The 22,959-nt window shown below is 43.7% G+C and overlaps 1 protein-coding gene across 1 annotated transcript; it reads right to left on the bottom strand.

Moving 5' to 3' along the window:
* Positions 1 to 3,040: 3,040 nt before the first annotated feature.
* Positions 3,041 to 21,745, bottom strand: LOC115126533 (solute carrier family 35 member G2-like). Its single transcript, XM_065018244.1, has 2 exons — positions 20,944 to 21,745; positions 3,041 to 4,925 (listed from the first exon to the last, which is right to left on the bottom strand). Exon 2 carries the CDS (start codon positions 4,913 to 4,915, stop codon positions 3,521 to 3,523), a length of 1,395 nt encoding a protein of 464 aa, XP_064874316.1. The 5' UTR covers positions 4,916 to 4,925; positions 20,944 to 21,745; the 3' UTR covers positions 3,041 to 3,520.
* Positions 21,746 to 22,959: the final 1,214 nt, after the last annotated feature.

Here is a 22,959-nt window from a genome sequence, read left to right as displayed (position 1 = left end):
AGCAGAGCCAATCAGGACAGGGCATAAAGAGAATGGATTTAGGGAGGGGCTTAGTGGGACAGGTAGACCAATAGGGACGAGACCTGGCAGTGTAGGGGCGGGTCTCGGACTGGGTTTGGGCATGAAGCTGTTCCCGTGAAGCGCAAAGAAACAGGAAGTGACATCATCGCCATCATTGGACCCGGGAAAGATTGAGCGGCCTCTGGTTGCTATAGCGATGGAAAAGCAGAAGGTGCAGACCCAGCTGGGCCTAATATCCTCTGTAGGGAACGAAGGATGAAAAAAGACGAGGAGAAATTAAAGGAAGGATGTCTGATGGAAATTGTCCTCTATCAGGGACTGAATTAAAACTCAAATATAAACTTGTTGAAATTTTGGAATTTTATACAATAGTAAAGCAAAACAATCGCCTTGAAATATGTTTAGTATTCTTTTAAATTCTGTATAATTAAAGGAAATGCTCTGTGACTCTAATTGTCTAAGTGATGAATAAAGATTTGTTAAACTTTTTAATTGGTGGAAAGGGTTCCTCCTGTCTCAAGTTATACACCCACCATCTTTACCAGGGAAAACTTGTCATCGTGGACATTGTGGACAATAACAGGAGTGTCTCAGATACTGTTGACATCTCAGCTATAATCAGACACAGTCCTCTTTCTCATTACTAAGTTTATACACTTTAATAAACTGTTTAGGATTTTTGAAGTTTTGCCAGACTTATAACACAGTGACTGTTCTGCTGCCACAGAACTTCATTCGTGTGTGTGTGTGTGTGTGTGTGTGTGTGTGTGTGCTGGCGTGTGTGTGTCGTGCGTGCTGGCGTGTGTGTGTCGGTGTGTGCTGGTGTGTGTGTGTGTGTCGTTGCGTGCTGGCGTGTGTGTGTCGGTGTGTGCTGGTGTGTGCGTGTTGGTGCGTGCTGGTGTGTGTGTTTCGGGGTGTGTGTGCTGGTGTGTGTGTTTCGGGGTGTGTGTGCTGGTGTGTGTGTTTTGGGGTGTGTGTGCTGGTGTGTGTGTGTGTGTGGGTGACATGAAGAGAGTTTTCCATATAAAGTAGCAGCCAGCTGGAGGGTAGGCTAGAAGGAGGGTGTGTTTGGAAACTGTCAGCTTTTCTCTCTTTTCTTCAAGACCTAGTTTCAAAATGTCACAGGGTTCAAGGTATTTGAATCCCACCATCCTGGTTTACATGCATTGTGACCTGACACAACGATATAGACGAGACGAGAGGAGAGGAGACGAGAGGAGAGACGATGAGAGGAGAGGAGACGAGAGGAGAGATGAGGAGAGGAGAGATGACGAGGAGAGAGAGATGAGAGGTTATTATTAGTCTTAATCACAGCATCCACTCACAAACAGCTGCTATCAGATGGATAGATACACTCTCCCATCCTCCTCTCTCCCATTCTCCTCTCTCCCATCCTCCTCTCCCCCATCCTCCTCTCTCCCATTCTCCTCTCTCCCATCCTCCTCTCTCCCATCCTCCTCTCTCCCTTCCTCTTCTCTCCCATCCTGCTCTCCCCCATCCTCCTCTCCCCCATCCTCCTCTCTCCCATCCTCATCTCTCCCATTCTCCTCTCTCCCATCCTCCTCTCTCCCATCCTCCTCTCTCCCATCCTCCTCTCTCCCATCCTGCTCTCTCCCATCCTCCTCTCTCCCATCCTGCTCTCTCCCATCCTGCTCTCTCCCATCCTGCTCTCTCCCATCCTCCTCTCTCCCATTCTCCTCTCTCCCATCCTCCTCTCTCCCATCCTCCTCTCTCCCATCCTCCTCTTCCCCATCCTCCTCTCTCCCATCCTCCTCTCTCCCATCCTGCTCTCTCCCATCCTCCTCTCTCCCATCCTGCTCTCTCCCATCCTGCTCTCCCCCATCCTGCTCTTTCCCATCCTCCTCTCTCCCATCCTGCTCTCTCCCATCCTGCTCTCTCCCATCCTGCTCTCTCCCATCCTCCTCTCTCCCATCCTCCTCTCTCCCATCCTGCTCTCCCCCATCCTCCTCTCTCCCATCCTCCTACCTCCCATTCTCCTCTCTCCCATCCTCCTCTCCCCCAATCTCCTCTCTCCCATCCTCCTCTCTCCCATCCTCTTCTCTCCCATCCAGCTCTCCCCATCCTCCTCTCTCCCATCCTGCTCTCTCCCATCCTGCTCTCCCCCATCCTCCTCTCTCCCATTCCTCTTCTCTCCCATACTCTTCTCTCCCCATCCCAGCTCTCCCCATCCTCCTCTCTCCCATCCTGCTCTAGCTCTAACCCCTCCTGCTCTAACCCCTCCTGCTCTCCCCATCCTCCTCTCCCCCATCCTGCTCTCTCCCATCCTCCTCTCTCCCCTCTCTCTCTCTCTCTCCCTCCCTCTGGCTGTCCCTCCCTCCCTCCCTCCCTCCCTCCCTCCCTCCCTCCGTCTCTCCCTCTGGCTGTCTGTCTCTCTCTCTCTCTCTGCCTCCCTCTGGCTGTCTGTCTCTCTCTCTCTCTCCCTCTGTCTGTCTGTCTGTCTCTCTCTCTCCTCCCTCTGTCTGTCTGTCTCTCTCTCTCCCTCCCTCTGTCTGTCTGTCTCTCTCTCTCCCTCCCTCTGGCTGTCTCTTTCTCCCTACCTCCCTCTGGCTGTCTCTCTCTCTCTTCCTCCCTCTGGCTGTCTCTCTCTGTCTGTCTCTCTCTCTCTCCCTCCATCTGGCTGTCTGTCTCTCTCTCCCTCTCTCTGTCTGTCTGTCTCTCTCGCCCTCCCTCTGGCTGTCTCTCTCTCTCTCTCTCTGTCTGTCTGTCTGTCTGGCTGTCTCTCTCTCCCCCTCTCCCTCTCCCCCTCTCCCCCTCTGTCTGTTTCTCTCCCCCTCTCCCTCTGGCTGTCCTCCCTCCCTCCCTCCCTCCCTCCCTCCCTCCCTCCTCCCTCCGTCTGTCTCTCTCTCTCTCTCCCTCCCTCTGGCTGTCTGTCTCTATAGTTGGCATTGATCACCTTCGCTAACCCTCAGCTGGCTAGCATAGTCAGTGACACTTTACCATGTGAAACTCAGCCAACACACACACACACACATACACACACAGTCAGTAGGAGAGCAAATCACAGTAACACAGTGAGGTTTTAATATGACATCACACTATCACAATAGCCAGTAAGACAACACAGTATTGGCACTTCACAACAATTACAACAACTACAATACAAAATAGATACATTTACTATTCACATTGGGGTAGGTAGATGTTTTCCCTAACCACTGATACAGGGTCAGATATTTTGACACCTCCTAATGGTTAAGTTAAGGATTGGAGTTGGTGTATCTGATTCTAGATCTGTGGTTAAAGACAGCTATTTTAGCTCAAGCATTAACATTCACCATAGAGTCCTCTTATATACACACTGACCTCAGAGAGAGAGAGAGAGAGAGAGAGAGAGAGAGAGAACAAACAAACCCCCTGGGAAAAGAGAGAAAGACAGAAACATAGATAGAAGGGGAGTGGTCTATTTGATTGGCAGTCCAGAATCTTTGTGCGTGCATGTCTTCTTGCATGTGCTTTTGTGTGTGTGTGTGCGTGTGTGCTATTTAATTGGCGAGTCCAGGATCTCTTCGTACTCTTCTCTCTGTTTCCTCCCACTTCCTCGAGAGGGGAGGAGCTTCACTGTAACAAGCCAACCCACGCTCGCCACCACCACCACACCCCCTATGACCCCACACACTGAGGGAACCAATGGCACAACAGCGATCTCCAGCACCATAGCGACCGGTACTTCCAGACCCTGTGTAGCCGACACCAAAGCTGGGTGAAGTCGGGTGAGGCCATGGGTCACCCCCACGAACCCCCCAGCAGAGCACACAGCTACCCCCAGGACGATGCACCAAGCCTGGAGACTAGCCGGCCACACTGGCCCCTGTCGGAGGAGAAGCATGGAGACTGCGGTGCTCAGACAGCCGGTCCAGCTGACAGTGAACAGAGCGGTGCCGACACTGACCCGTTCCTTCAGAGAGCGGTACATGACTAGAGCCAGAGACATCCATAGTCCTGCGAGAACAGTCAGGGACCAACCAAACGCTTCCCGCCAGAACTGGGCCGACTGTTGTGCCGGTGTCGACCCATTGGGCATTCCTGACCCGGTCCCGTTGTTGTTCTCATCCAGCCCTGTTGGGTTAGGAACTAGCGCCAGACCCAGCCCTAACACGCCTGTCGCTACGGTGACCAGGTCTAACAATCCCAGCCGCTCGTCCAGGAGCAACAACGCCAGAGTGGCCGACAGGACGGTGGTCGCCAGGCGCCAGGTTGTCAACATGGCCTCGTCGTCGCCGGGGGAGACGAAGGATAAGGACGAGTAAGCGCAGCAGAGGGAGAAGGAGTGAGTCAGACCGTACAGGAGCAGCTTCCGCCGATAGCCCTTTGAGCCAAAGGCCGTCTCCGCCCGTTTCATTGGTACAGTCCCATAGAGCAGCTGGAGGATGGATCGTACCAAGAGGAGAGTTAAGGGTGGGAGATTAAAGTGTGAGGCGGCCAGGCGTGTCAGAACACACACACAGCCATGAGCCAGCCCCGCCAAGACCACACTGGCCCACGTGAGCCGAGACGCAGAGACAGACGCCTCGCCGAAACTCGCTAGCTGCTCCCCTACTCCCCCTCCTGCACTCTTCCCTCCTCCCTCCACTCCCCCCTCGCCTCCCCCCATGGGAGGTCTAGGGGGTGTGTCTTTGTTTTTGTCCTTCCCTCCAAACAGAGCGCCGGCCTTTCCTGTCCACTTCCTGGTTCCTGTCAGCTGTTTCTTGTCCGAGGTCTCCTCCAGGAAGGAGCCGAAGTCCTCGAAGGAGGGCGCGTCATCGTACCCCTCGTCTCCGGGCTGGGGGAAGTGTGTGTGTGTGTGGGGTGTGTGTGGGGCGTACTTGGCGGTGACGGTGTGAGGGTGGATCTTCACCCGTTTCTTGGAGCTGTCCAGGAGATGAGTGGATTCCATGGTTACTCACCTGTAGGGAGGAGAGGTGAGGACAAACGTTAGACACAGACACACACCCCTCAGACAGAAACAGAGGGGTTTCACCTAATGGCATTGTCTTCCGACCGCATTGCCATGAACTATCCATGAGTGCAGACGGAGTCGTCTATCTGACGTAAGACCCTCTTCTGTGTCTGCCAGGTGACTCAGTCAGTGGTTGTAATTCACTGTTCTGACACAGAGGATGCTGCTGCAGTGGGGAAACACACACCTTCTACAATATACACAGACAGTAGACACACACACCTACAATATACACAGACAGTAGACACACACACCTACAATATACACAGACAGTAGACACACACACCTTCTACAATATACACAGACAGTAGACACACACACACCTTCTACAATATACACAGACAGTAGACACACACACCTTCTACAATATACACAGACAGTAGACACACACACCTTCTACAATATACACAGACAGTAGACACACACACCTTCTACAATATACACAGACAGTAGACACACACACCTTCTACAATATACACAGACAGTAGACACACACACCTTCTACAATATACACAGACAGTAGACAGTAGACACACACACCTTCTACAATATACACAGACAGTAGACACACACACCTACAATATACACAGACAGTAGACACACACACCTTCTACAATATACACAGACAGTAGACACACACCTTCTACAATATACACAGACAGTAGACACACACACCTTCTACAATATACACAGACAGTAGACACACACACCTTCTACAATATACACAGACAGTAGACACACACACCTTCTACAATATACACAGACAGTAGACACACCTACTACAATATACACAGACAGTAGACACACACACCTTCTACAATATACACAGACAGTAGACACACACCTTCTACAATATACACAGACAGTAGACACACACACCTTCTACAATATACACAGACAGTAGACACACACACCTTCTACAATATACACAGACAGTAGACACACACACCTTCTACAATATACACAGACAGTAGACACACACACCTTCTACAATATACACAGACAGTAGACACACACACACCAGACAGTACAATACAATATACACAGACAGTAGACACACACACCTTCTACAATATACACAGACAGTAGACACACACACCTTCTACAATATACACAGACAGTAGACACACACACCTTCTACAATATACACAGACAGTAGACACACACACACTACAATATACACAGACAGTAGACACACACACTTCTACAATATACACAGACACACACACACCTTCTACAATATACACAGACAGTAGACAGACACACCTACAATATACACACAGACAGTAGACACACACACTTCTACAATATACACAGACAGTAGACACACACACCTTCTACAATATACACAGACAGTAGACACACACACCTTCTACAATATACACAGACTTCAATATACACAGACAGTAGACACACACACCTTCTACAATATACACAGACAGTAGACACACACACCTTCTACAATATACACAGACAGTAGACACACTTCTACAATATACACAGACTACAATATACAATATACAGACAGTAGACACCTACAATAGACACAGACAGTAGACACACACACCTTCTACAATATCACACCTACAATATACACAGACAGTACAATATACACAGACAGTAGACACACACACCTTCTACAATATACACAGACAGTAGACACACACACCTTCTACAATATACACAGACAGTAGACACACACACCTTCTACAATATACACAGACAGTAGACACACACACCTTCTACAATATACACAGACAGTAGACACACACACCTTCTACAATATACACAGACAGTAGACACACACACTTCTACAATATACACAGACAGTAGACAGACAGTAGACACACACCTTCTATACACAGACAGTAGACACACACACACACATATACAGAATATACAATATACACAGACAGTAGACACACACACTACAATATACACAGACACACACCTACAATATACACAGACAGTATACACAGACAGTAGACACACACACTACAATATACACAGACAGTAGACACACACATACAATATACACAGACAGTAGACACACACCTACACAATATACACAGACAGTAGACACACACACCTTCTACAATATACACAGACAGTAGACACACACACCTACAATATACACAGACAGTAGACACACACACCTACAATATACACAGACAGTAGACACACACACACCTTCTACAATATACACAGACAGTAGACACACACACCTTCTACAATATACACAGACAGTAGACACACACACCTACAATATACACAGACAGTAGACACTACAATATACACAGACTAGACACACACACCTACAATATACACAGAGACAATATACACAGACACACACCTTCTACAATATACACAGACAGTAGACACACACACCTTCTACAATATACACAGACAGTAGACACACACACACCTTCCAATATACACAGACAGTAGACACACACCTTCTACAATATACACAGACAGTAGACACACACCTTCTACAATATACACAGACAGTAGACACACACACCTTCTACAATATACACAGACAGTAGACACACACACACCTTCTACAATAGACACAGACAGTTCTACAATATACACAGACAGTAGACACACACCTTCTACAATATACACAGACAGTAGACACACACACTTCTACAATATACACAGACTACAATATACACAGACAGTAGACAGACACACACACCTTCTACAATATACACAGACAGTAGACACACACACTTCTATACACAGACAGTAGACACACACCTTCTACAATATACACAGACAGTAGACACACACACCTTCTACAATATACAGACAGTAGACATATACAGACAGTAGACACACACACTTCTACAATATACACAGACAGTAGACACACACCTACATATACACAGACAATAGACACACACACCTTCTACAATATACACAGACAGTAGACACACACACCTTCTACAATATACACAGACAGTAGACACACACACCTTCTACAATATACACAGACAGTAGACACACACACCTTCTACAATATACACAGACAGTAGACACACACACCTTCTACAATATACACAGACAGTAGACACACACACCTTCTACAATATACACAGACAGTAGACACACACACCTTCTACAATATACACAGACAGTAGACACACACAGACAATATACACAGACAGTAGACACACACACCTTCTACAATATACACAGACAGTAGACACACACACCTTCTACAATATACACAGACAGTAGACACACACACACCACAATATACACAGACAGTAGACACACACCTTCTACACACAGACAGTAGACACACACACTACAATATACACAGACTTCTACAATATACACAGACAGTAGACACACACACCTACAATATACACAGACAGTAGACACACACACCTTCTACAATATACACAGACACACACACACACTTCTACAATATACACAGACAGTAGACACACAGACAATATACACAGACAGTAGACACACACACTTCTACAATATACACAGACAGTAGACACACACACAATATACACAGACAGTAGACACACACCTTCTACAATATACACAGACACACCCTACAATATACACAGACAGTAGACACACACAATATACACAGACAGTAGACACACACACCTACAATATACACAGACAGTAGACATATACACAGACAGTAGACACACAGACAGTAGACACACACACCTTCTACAATATACACAGACAGTAGACACACACACCTTCTACAATATACACAGACAGTAGACACACACAGACAATATACACAGACAGTAGACACACACACCTTCTACAATATACACAGACAGTAGACACACACACCTTACTACACAGACAGTAGACACACACATACTACAGACAGTAGACACACACACACAATATACACAGACTAGACACACACTTCTACAATATACAGACAGTATACACAGACACACACACCTTCTACAATATACACAGACAGTAGACACACACACCTTCTACAATATACACAGACAGTAGACACACACACTACAATATACACAGACAGTACACACACACCTTCTACAATATACACAGACAGTAGACACACACACCAGACTAGACAATATACACAGACAGTAGACACACACACCTTCTACAATATACACAGACAGTAGACACACACCTTCTACAATATACACAGACAGTAGACACACACTTCTACAATATACACAGACAGTAGACACACACACACCAATTACACAGACAGTAGACACACACACCTTCTACACAGATATACACAGACACCTTCTACAATATACACAGACAGTAGACACACACCTTCTACAATATACACAGACAGTAGACACACACACCTTCTACAATATACACAGACAGACTTCTACAATATACACAGACAGTAGACACACACACCTTCTACAATATACACAGACAACCTTCTACAATACAGACAGTAGACACACACACCTTCTACAATATACACAGACAGTAGACACACACACCTACAATATACACAGACAGTAGACACACTACAATATACACAGACACACACCTTCTACAATATACACAGACAGTAGACACACACACCTTCTACAATATACACAGACAGTAGACACACACACACCTTCTACCATATACACAGACAATAGACACACCTACTACAATATACACAGACAGTAGACACACACACACCTTCTACAATATACACAGACAGTAGACACACACACACATTCTACAATATACACAGACAGTAGACAGTAGACACACACACCTTCTACAATATACACAGACAGTAGACACACACACCTACAATATACACAGACAGTAGACACACACACCTTCTACAATATACACAGACAGTAGACACACACACCTTCTACAATATACACAGACAGTAGACACACACACCTTCTACAATATACACAGACAGTAGACACACACACCTTCTACCATATACACAGACAGTAGACAGTACACACACTACAATATACACAGACAGTAGACACACACCTTCTATACACAGACAGTAGACACACACACCTTCTACAATATACACAGACAGTAGACACACACACCTACAATATACACAGACAGTAGACACACACACCTTCTACAATATACACAGACAGTAGACACACACACCTTCTACAATATACACAGACAGTAGACACACACACCTTCTACAATATACACAGACAGTAGACACACACACCTTCTACAATATACACAGACAGTAGACACACACACCTTCTACAATATACACAGACAGTAGACACACACACCTTCTACAATATACACAGACAGTAGACACACACACCTTCTACAATATACACAGACAGTAGACACACACACCTTCTACAATATACACAGACAGTAGACACACACACCTTCTACAATATACACAGACAGTAGACACACACACCTTCTACAATATACACAGACAGTAGACACACACACCTTCTACAATATACACAGACAGTAGACACACACACCTTCTACAATATACACAGACAGTAGACACACACACCTTCTACAATATACACAGACAGTAGACACACACACCTACAATATACACAGACAGTACACACACACACAGACAGTAGACACACTACAATATACACAGACAGTAGACACACACACCTTCTACAATATACACAGACAGTAGACACACACACCTACAATATACACAGACAGTAGACACACACACACCTTCTACAATATACACAGACAGTAGACACACACACCTTCTACAATATACACAGACAGTAGACACACACACCTTCTACAATATACACAGACAGTAGACACACACACCTTCTACAATATACACAGACAGTACACACACACCTTCTACAATATACACAGACAGTAGACACACACACCTTCTACAATATACACAGACAGTAGACACACACACCTACAATATACACAGACAGTAGACACACACACCTTCTACAATATACACAGACAGTAGACACACACACCTACAATATACACAGACAGTAGACACACACACCTTCTACAATATACACAGACAGTAGACACACACACCTTCTACAATATACACAGACAGTAGACACACACACCTACTACAATATACACAGACAGTAGACACACACACCTTCTACAATATACACAGACAGTAGACACACACACACAATATACACAGACTACAATATACACAGACAGTACACACACACACACACCTACAATATACACAGACAGTAGACACACACCTTCTACAATATACACAGACAGTAGACACACACACCTTCTACAATATACACAGACAGTAGACACACACACCTACAATATACACAGACAGTAGACACACACCTACAATATACACAGACAGTAGACACACACACCTTCTACAATATACACAGACAGTAGACACACACACCTTCTACAATATACACAGACAGTACACACACACCTTCTACAATATACACAGACAGTAGACACACACACCTTCTACAATATACACAGACAGTAACACACACACCTTCTACAATATACACAGACAGTAGACACACACACCTTCTACAATATACACAGACAGTAGACACACACACCTTCTACAATATACACAGACAGTATACACACACCTTCTACAATATACACAGAAAGTAGACACACACCTTCTACAATATACAGACAGTAGACACACACACACCTTCTACGATATACAGACAGTAGACACACACACCTACAATATACACAGACAGTAGACACACACCTTCTACAATATACACAGACAGTAGACACACACCTTCTACAATATACACAGACAGTAGACACACACACCTTCTACAATATACACAGACAGTAGACACACACTTCTACAATATTCACACAGTAGACACACACCTACAATATACACAGACAGTACACACAGACATCTACAATATACACAGACAGTAGACAAACACACCTTCTACAATATACACAGACAGTAGTCACACAGTAGATACACACCTACAATATACACAGACAGTAGACACACACCTTCTACAATATACACAGACAGTAAACACACACACCTACAATATACACAGACAGTAGACACACACACCTTCTACAATATACACAGACAGTAGACACACACACACCTTCTACAATATACACAGACAGTAGACACACACACCTTCTACAATATACACAGACAGTAGACACACACACCTTCTACAATATACACAGACAGTAGACACACACACCTTCTACAATATACACAGACAGTAGACACACACACCTTCTACAATATACACAGACAGTAGACACACACACCTTCTACAATATACACAGACAGTAGACACACACACACCTACAATATACACAGACAGTAGACACACACACACCTTCTACAATATACACAGACAGTAGACACACACACCTTCTACAATATACACAGACAGTAGACACACACACCAATATACACAGACAATATACACAGACAGTATAGACACACACACCTTCTACAATATACACAGACAGTAGACACACACACCTTCTACAATATACACAGACAGTAGACACACACACCCAATATCTACACATACACACAGACAGTAGACACACACACCTTCTACAATATACACAGACAGTAGACCACACACACCTTCTACAATACAGACAGTAGACACACACCTACAATATACACAGACAGTAGACACACACACCTTCTACAATATACACAGACAGTAGACACACACACCTTCTACAATATACACAGACAGTAGACACACACACTTCTACAATATACACAGACAGTAGACACACACCTACAATATACACAGACAGTAGTCACACACCTTCTACAATATACACAGACAGTAGACACACACACACCTACAATATACACAGACAGTAGTCACACACCTACAATATACACAGACAGTAGACACACACACCTTCTACAATATACACAGACAGTAGACACACACACCTACAATATACACAGACAGTAGTCACACACCTACAATATACACAGACAGTAGTCACACACCTTCTACAATATACACAGACAGTAGACACACACACACCTACAATATACACAGACAGTAGACACACACCTTCTACAATATACACAGACAGTAGACACACACACACCTTCTACAATATACACAGACAGTAGACACACACCTTCTACAATATACACAGACAGTAGACACACACACCTTCTACAATATACACAGACAGTAGACACACACACCTTCTACAATATACACAGACAGTAGACACACACACCTTCTACAATATACACAGACAGTAGACACACACACCTTCTACAATATACACAGACAGTAGACACACACACCTTCTACAATATACACAGACAGTAGACACACACACCTTCTACAATATACACAGACAGTAGACACACACACCTACAATATACACAGACAGTAGACACACACACACACCTTCTACAATATACACAGACAGTAGACACACACACACCTTCTACAATATACACAGACAATAGACACACACACCTTCTACAATATACACAGACAGTAGACACACACCTTCTACAATATACACAGACAGTAGACACACACACCTACAATATACACAGACAGTAGACACACACCTTCTACAATATACACAGACAGTAGTCACACAGTAGACACACACCTACAATATACACAGACAGTAGACACACACACCTTCTACAATATACACAGACAGTAGACACACACACCTTCTACAATATACACAGACAGTAGACACACACACCTTCTACAATATACACAGACAGTAGACACACACACACCTTCTACAATATACACAGACAGTAGACACACACACCTTCTACAATATACACAGACAGTAGACACACACACCTTCTACAATATACACAGACAGTAGACACACACACCTTCTACAATATACACAGACAGTAGACACACACACCTTCTACAATATACACAGACAGTAGACACACACACACACCTTCTACAATATACACAGACAGTAGACACACACACACACCTTCTACAATATACACAGACAGTAGACACACACACCTACAATATACACAGACAGTAGACACACACACCTTCTACAATATACACAGACAGTAGACACACACACCTTCTACAATATACACAGACAGTAGACACACACACCTACAATATACACAGACAGTAGACACACACCTACAATATACACAGACAGTAGACACACACCTACAATATACACAGACAGTAGACACACACACCTTCTACAATATACACAGACAGTAGACACACACACCTTCTACAATATACACAGACAGTAGACACACACACCTTCTACAATATACACAGACAGTAGACACACACACCTTCTACAATATACACAGACAGTAGACACACACACCTTCTACAATATACACAGACAGTAGACACACACACACCTTCTACAATATACACAGACAGTAGACACACACACCTACAATATACACAGACAGTAGACACAGTAGACACACACACCTACAATATACACAGACAGTAGACACACACACCTACAATATACACAGACAGTAGACACACACCTTCTACAATATACACAGACAGTAGACACACACACCTTCTACAATATACACAGACAGTAGACACACACACCTTCTACAATATACACAGACAGTAGACACACACACCTACAATATACACAGACAGTAGACACACACACCTTCTACAATATACACAGACAGTAGACACACACACCTACAATATACACAGACAGTAGACACACACCTACAATATACACAGACAGTAGACACACACACCTTCTACAATATACACAGACAGTAGACACACACACCTTCTACAATATACACAGACAGTAGACACACACACCTTCTACAATATACACAGACAGTAGACACACACACCTACAATATACACAGACAGTAGACACACACACCTTCTACAATATACACAGACAGTAGACACACACACCTTCTACAATATACACAGACAGTAGACACACACACCTTCTACAATATACACAGACAGTAGACACACACACCTACAATATACACAGACAGTAGACACACACCTTCTACAATATACACAGACAGTAGACACACACACACCTTCTACAATATACACAGACACACACTTCTACAATATACACAGACAGTAGACACACACCTACAATATACACAGACAGTAGACACACACACCTTCTACAATATACACAGACAGTAGACACACACACCTTCTACAATATACACAGACAGTAGACACACACCTTCTACAATATACACAGACAGTAGACACACACACCTTCTACAATATACACAGACAGTAGACACACACACCTTCTACAATATACACAGACAGTAGACACACACACCTTCTACAATATACACAGACAGTAGACACACACACCTTCTACAATATACACAGACAGTAGACACACACCCTACAATATACACAGACAGTATATACACAGACACACACACACCTACAATATACACAGACAGTAGACACACACACCTTCTACAATATACACAGACAGTAGACACACACACCTTCTACAATATACACAGACAGTAGTCACACACCTACAATATACACAGACAGTAGTCACACAGTAGACACACACCTACAATATACACAGACAGTACACACAGACATCTACAATATACACAGACAGTAGACAAACACACCTTCTACAATATACACAGACAGTAGTCACACACACCTTCTACAATACACACAGTAGACACACCTTCTACAATATACACAGACAGTAGACACACACCTTCTACAATATACACAGACAGTAGACACACACCTACAATATACACAGACAGTAGACACACACACCTTCTACAATATACACAGACAGTAGACAATATACACAGACAGTAGACACACACACACCTTCTACAATATACACAGACAGTAGACACACACACCTTCTACAATATACACAGACAGTAGACACACACACCTTCTACAATATACACAGACAGTAGACACACACACCTTCTACAATATACACAGACAGTAGACACACACCTTCTACAATATACACAGACAGTAGACACACACACACCTTCTACAATATACAGACAGTAGACACACACACACCTTCTACAATATACAGACAGTAGACACACACACACCTTCTACAATATACAGACAGTAGACACACACACCTTCTACAATATACACAGACAGTAGACACACACACCTTCTACAATATACACAGACAGTAGACACACACACCTTCTACAATATACACAGACAGTAGACACACACACCTTCTACAATATACACAGACAGTAGACACACACCTTCTACAATATACACAGACAGTAGACACACACACACCTTCTACAATATACACAGACAGTAGACACACACACACCTTCTACAATATACAGACAGTAGACACACACACCTTCTACAATATACACAGACAGTAGACAGTAGACACACACACCTACAATATACACAGACAGTAGACACACACACCTTCTACAATATACACAGAAAGTATACACATACACCTTCTACAATATACACAGACAGTAGACACACACACCTACAATATACACAGACAGTAGACACACAACCCTACAATATACACAGACAGTAGACACACACACACCGACAATATACACAGACAGTAGTCACACACCTACAATATACACAGACAGTAGTCACACAGTAGACACACACCTACAATATACACAGACAGTAGACACACACCTTCTACAATATACACAGACAGTAGACACAGACACCTACAATATACACAGACAGTAGTCACACACCTACAATATACACAGACAGTAGTCACACACCTTCTACAATATACACAGACAGTAGTCACACAGTAGACACACACCTACAATATACACAGACAGTAGACACACACCTTCTACAATATACACAGACAGTAGACACACACATACAATATACACAGACAGTAGACACACACACCTTCTACAATATACACAGACAGTAGACACACACCTTCTACAATATACACAGACAGTAGACACACACACACCTTCTACAATATACACAGACAGTAGACACACACACACCTTCTACAATATACACAGACAGTAGACACACACACCTTCTACAATATACACAGACAGTAGTCACACATACCTTCTACAATATACACAGACAGTATACACACACACCTTCTACAATATACACAGAAAGTAGACACACACCTTCTACAATATACAGACAGTATACACACACACACACCTTCTACGATATACAGACAGTAGACACACACACACACCTTCTACAATATACAGACAGTAGACAGTAGACACACACCTACAATATACACAGACAGTAGACACACACCTTCTACAATATACACAGACAGTAGACACAGACACCTACAATATACACAGACAGTAGACAAACACACCTTCTACAATATACACAGACAGTAGACACACACTACAATATACACAGACAGTAGACACACACCTTCTACAATATACACAGACAGTAGACACACACCTTCTACAATATACACAGACAGTAGACACACACACACCTTCTACAATATACACAGACAGTAGACACACACACACACCTTCTACAATATACACAGACAGTAGACACACACACCTTCTACAATATACACAGACAGTAGTCACACATACCTTCTACAATATACACAGACAGTATACACACACACCTTCTACAATATACACAGAAAGTAGACACACACCTTCTACAATATACAGACAGTATACACACACACACCTTCTACGATATACAGACAGTAGACACACACACACACCTTCTACAATATACAGACAGTAGACAGTAGACACACACACCTACAATATACACAGACAGTAGACACACACACACCTTCTACAATATCCACAGAAAGTATACACACACACCTTCTACAATATACACAGACAGTAGACACACACACCTACAATATACACAGACAGTAGACACACACACCTACAATATACACAGACAGTAGACACACACCTACAATATACACAGACCGTAGACACACACCTACAATATACACAGACAGTAGACACACACACACCTTCTACAATATACACAGACAGTAGACACACACACCTTCTACAATATACACAGACAGTAGACACACACACCTTCTACAATATACACAGACAGTAGACACACACACCTTCTACAATATACACAGACAGTAGATACACACACCTTCTACAATATACACAGACAGTAGACACACACACCTTCTACAATATACACAGACAGTAGACACACACACCTTCTACAATATACACAGACAGTAGACACACACACCTTCTACAATATACACAGACAGTAGACACACACACCTTCTACAATATACACAGACAGTAGACACACACACCTACAATATACACAGACAGTAGACACACACCTACAATATACACAGACAGTAGACACACACACCTTCTACAATATACACAGACAGTAGACACACACACACAGACAGTAGACACTACAATATACACAGACAGTAGTCACACACCTACAATATACACAGACAGTAGACACACACCTACAATATACACAGACAGTAGATACACACATCTTCTACAATATACACAGACAGTAGACACACACACCTTCTACAATATACACAGACAGTAGACACACACACACACCTTCTACAATATACACAGACAGTAGACACACACACCTACAATATACACAGACAGTAGACACACACACCTACAATATACACAGACAGTAGTCACACAGTAGACACACACCTACAATATACACAGACAGTAGACACACACACCTACAATATACACAGACAGTAGACACACACACCTTCTACAATATACACAGACAGTAGACACACACACACCTACAATGTACACAGACAGTAGACACAAACACTTTCTACAATATACACAGACAGTAGACACACACACACCGACAATATACACAGACAGTAGACACACACACACCTTCTACAATATACACAGACAGTAGACACACACACACCTACAATATACACAGACAGTAGACACAGACACCTTCTACAATATACACAGACAGTAGACACACACACCTTCTACAATATACACAGACAGTAGACACACACCTTCTACAATATACACAGACAGTAGACACACACACACCTACAATATACACAGACAGTAGACACAGACACCTTCTACAATATACACAGACAGTAGACACACACCTTCTACAATATACACAGACAGTAGACACACACACCTTCTACAATATACACAGACAGTAGACACACACACCTTCTACAATATACACAGACAGTAGACACACACCTTCTACAATATACACAGACAGTAGACACACACACCTTCTACAATATACACAGACAGTAGACACACACACACCTTCTACAATATACACAGACAGTAGACACACACACACCTTCTACAATATACACAGACAGTAGACACACACACACCTTCTACAATATACACAGACAGTAGACACACACACACCTTCTACAATATACACAGACAGTAGACACACACACCTTCTACAATATACACAGACAGTAGACACACACACCTTCTACAATATACACAGACAGTAGACACACACCTACAATATACACAGACAGTAGACACACACCTTCTACAATATACACAGACAGTAGACACACACCTTCTACAATATACACAGACAGTAGACACACACACCTACAATATACACAGACAGTAGACACACACACACACCTTCTACAATATACACAGACAGTAGACACACACACCTTCTACAATATACACAGACAGTAGACACACACACACCTTCTACAATATACACAGACAGTAGACACACACACCTTCTACAATATACACAGACAGTAGACACACACCTATAGTATACACAGACAGTAGACACACACCTTCTACAATATACACAGATAGTAGACACACACCTTCTACAATATACACAGACAGTAGACACACACCTACAATATACACAGACAGTAGACACACACACTTTCTACAATATACACAGACAGTAGACACACACACACACCTACAATATACACAGACAGTAGACACACACCTACAATATACAGACAGTCACACACCTTCTACAATATACACAGACAGCAGACACACACACTTTCTACAATATACACAGACAGTAGACACACACCTACAATATACACAGACAGTCACACACCTTCTACAATATACACAGACAGTAGACACACACACTTTCTACAATATACACAGACAGTTGTCACACACCTACAATATACACAGACAGTAGTCACACAGTAGACACACACCTACAATATACACAGACAGTAGACACACACCTTCTACAATATAGACAGACAGTAGACACACACCTAACAATATACACAGACAGTAGACAGACACACCTACAATATACACAGACAGTAGACACACAGCTAAGTAAATCTACAGTCTGTTTTATGAGACAGACAGGGTTTGGGCGCAGGTCATCTGAGTGTGGCCCCCAGGACTGTGTTACCCATTGAGCTATGTATAGAAAGAGCTTCGGCAGGTTTTCAGGTCTCAGGTATGGTTACTCATGGTGACTCAATCACTGACTGTTCTAATAAGGACAGAATGCTGTCTGGCTGGCTGGATGCTGACTAAAAAGATGCCACGAGTCTGTGTGGTGGGTTGCGTGCACGTGTCATCTTGTCACTGGGCGAGAGAGAGGATGAGTGTGTGTCTTGTAAAGGTTACACACACATGGTCCGTGCTGGATTTATGATCGGAACGAGGCGCGTACCCGCGCACAGGAAGTAATGCTGCTGTACGCGGCAGGACAAATAATCACCACAATTATAGAAACCACAAAATAAACAGAAAATATCCCCACCGCGGTATGGTCGATACCGTGTCAGTTAGCCGACTCTTCCACCGTCATTATTCCCTGCTCTCGCGTAGATTCATTACTAAATCAACTGATATGTGTAACTACTACCAGAAATTCACCTACTGTATTGCGTCAATTCGGTGCCCTCCGCTCATTCACCGAACAAATGTCTTCTGTCAGATCAGAGAAAGAGGCATCCTTCCACCCGCTTCCCTCCTCATGGGTGGTTTGGCGTGTCTCCAAGGTTACCAGTCGCCCAACGGGTCTATCTGGCTCCTCCAACCGCCGGTAGAGCACTGTTGTCGACCACAGGGGTAGAGAGTGTCGGTGATAAAAATCCTTCCTCCTTTTCTGTCTCCCGATCCCTCACCCGTCCTCCCTCACTCACACACAGCAGCTGCGCTTCTCAGCTTGCCCGACCGTGGAGAGAGAGAGTGAGAGAAGAGGGAACGATGTCATTATGCTTAAGCATGCATAGTGACCAAAAATCATCATCATAAACACTGACCACTGTCAGTCACGTTTGTGTGTGTGTGCGCGTTTATGTATGCACGCACGCACAAACACACACGCACACACACAGAGACAGATCTGGTCCCAGCGGGGAACTAATGGTCCTTCTCTATCCCACATCTATATTTCATCACCTTCTCAACGCTCCTCTGCTGTAGGGAATGATTATAGTCTCTCTTTCTCTCTCTCTCTCTCTCTGACTTTCTCTCTCCTGGGTTGTCATTATGTGTGTGTATGTGTGTGTGCCTGCGTGCATGCAAGCATGTGTTTGTGTCATGGCTTGTACCCCATACCAGTAATTACCTCTTCCTTTAGCTGCATGCAGTCTATAGTTTGTCCCTGAGGCTGGCTGACAGACAGACAGTTAGACAGGAAGCAGTCTATTAGTGAGACCAGACCTGCCATGTGGGTAACCCACTAACACAGCGCTTTCTCTACAGTAATGAGTAGCGTATTATCTTCCTGTCTGTCAGTTAAACAGGCAGGCAGGCAGGCAGGCAGGCAGGCAGGCAGGCAGGCAGGCAGGCAGGCAGGCAGGCAGACAGGCAGGCAGGCAGGCAGGCAGACAGGCAGGCAGGCAGGCAGGCAGGCAGGCAGGCAGGCAGACAGACAGACAGACAGACAGACAGACAGACAGACAGACAGACTCACTCGCCAGGGAAGGGCTCTGGGTTGGAGGAGAGGGGTGCTATGGCTCTATTCAGTCCAACAGCCGTAATATAATCTGTCTGTCTGCCTGTCTGCGTTTCTGTCTGTCTGTCCGTCCGTCTGCAAAACAGACAGTGTGTGTTAGGTTGCTTCTTGGAAGGAAATATGTTCTGTTTCTATGGCAACTGTGAAGAGGAGACCGCTATAAGCTTTTTATGGGACTATTCAGTAACGATATTATGGTGAAGTTTACCAACAGAGCCTGTGTAGAGAGAAAAATAGAGAGAGAAAAATAGAGAGAGAGAGAAAAATAGAGAGAGAGAGAGAGAGAGAGAAATAGAGAGAGAGAGAGAGAAATAGAGAGAGAGAGAAATAGAGAGAGAAATAGAGAGAGAGAGAGACAAGGCAAGAAGTGCCTTCTATGCCAACAAAAGGAACATACAATTTGACATATCACAGGATCTGGCTAAAAATACTACAAGCAGTTATAGAACCCATTGCCCTTTATGGTTGTGAGGTCTGGGGTCTGCTCACCAACCAAGAATTCACAAAATAGGACAAACATCAAATTGAGACTCTGCATGCCGAATTCTGCAAAAATATCCACCTCGTACAACGTAAAACACCAAATAATGCAAAATCCAGAAAAGGGCCGTTAAATTCTACAACCACCTAAAAGGAAGTGATTCCAAAACCTATTCTGTGGTCTATTTATTGCCTTACCTCCTCACGCCATTTGCACACACTGTATATAAACGTTATTTTTTTCTACTGTGTTGACTGTACGCTTGTTTATTCCATGTGTAACTCTGTGTTGTTGTTTGTGTCGCACTGCTTTGCTTTATCTTGGCCAGGTCGCAGCTGTAAATGAGAACTTGTTGTCAACTGGCCTACCTGGTTAAATAAAGGTGTTGTCAACTGGCCTACCTGGTTAAATAAAGGTGTTCTTAACTGGCCGACCTGGTTAAATAAAGGTGT

This window comes from Oncorhynchus nerka, linkage group LG5 (assembly GCF_034236695.1).
Source record: "Oncorhynchus nerka isolate Pitt River linkage group LG5, Oner_Uvic_2.0, whole genome shotgun sequence".
In the NCBI taxonomy this organism is placed as follows: domain Eukaryota; kingdom Metazoa; phylum Chordata; class Actinopteri; order Salmoniformes; family Salmonidae; genus Oncorhynchus; species Oncorhynchus nerka.
Note: the sequence above shows the minus strand (reverse complement) of the source record. Positions and strands in the feature narration are given on the sequence as shown.

Excerpts from the sequence above, each read along its gene's own strand:
- LOC115126533 (XM_065018244.1), bottom strand. The coding sequence starts at position 4,915 with ATGGAATCCACTCATCTCCTGGACAGCTCCAAGAAACGGGTGAAGATC.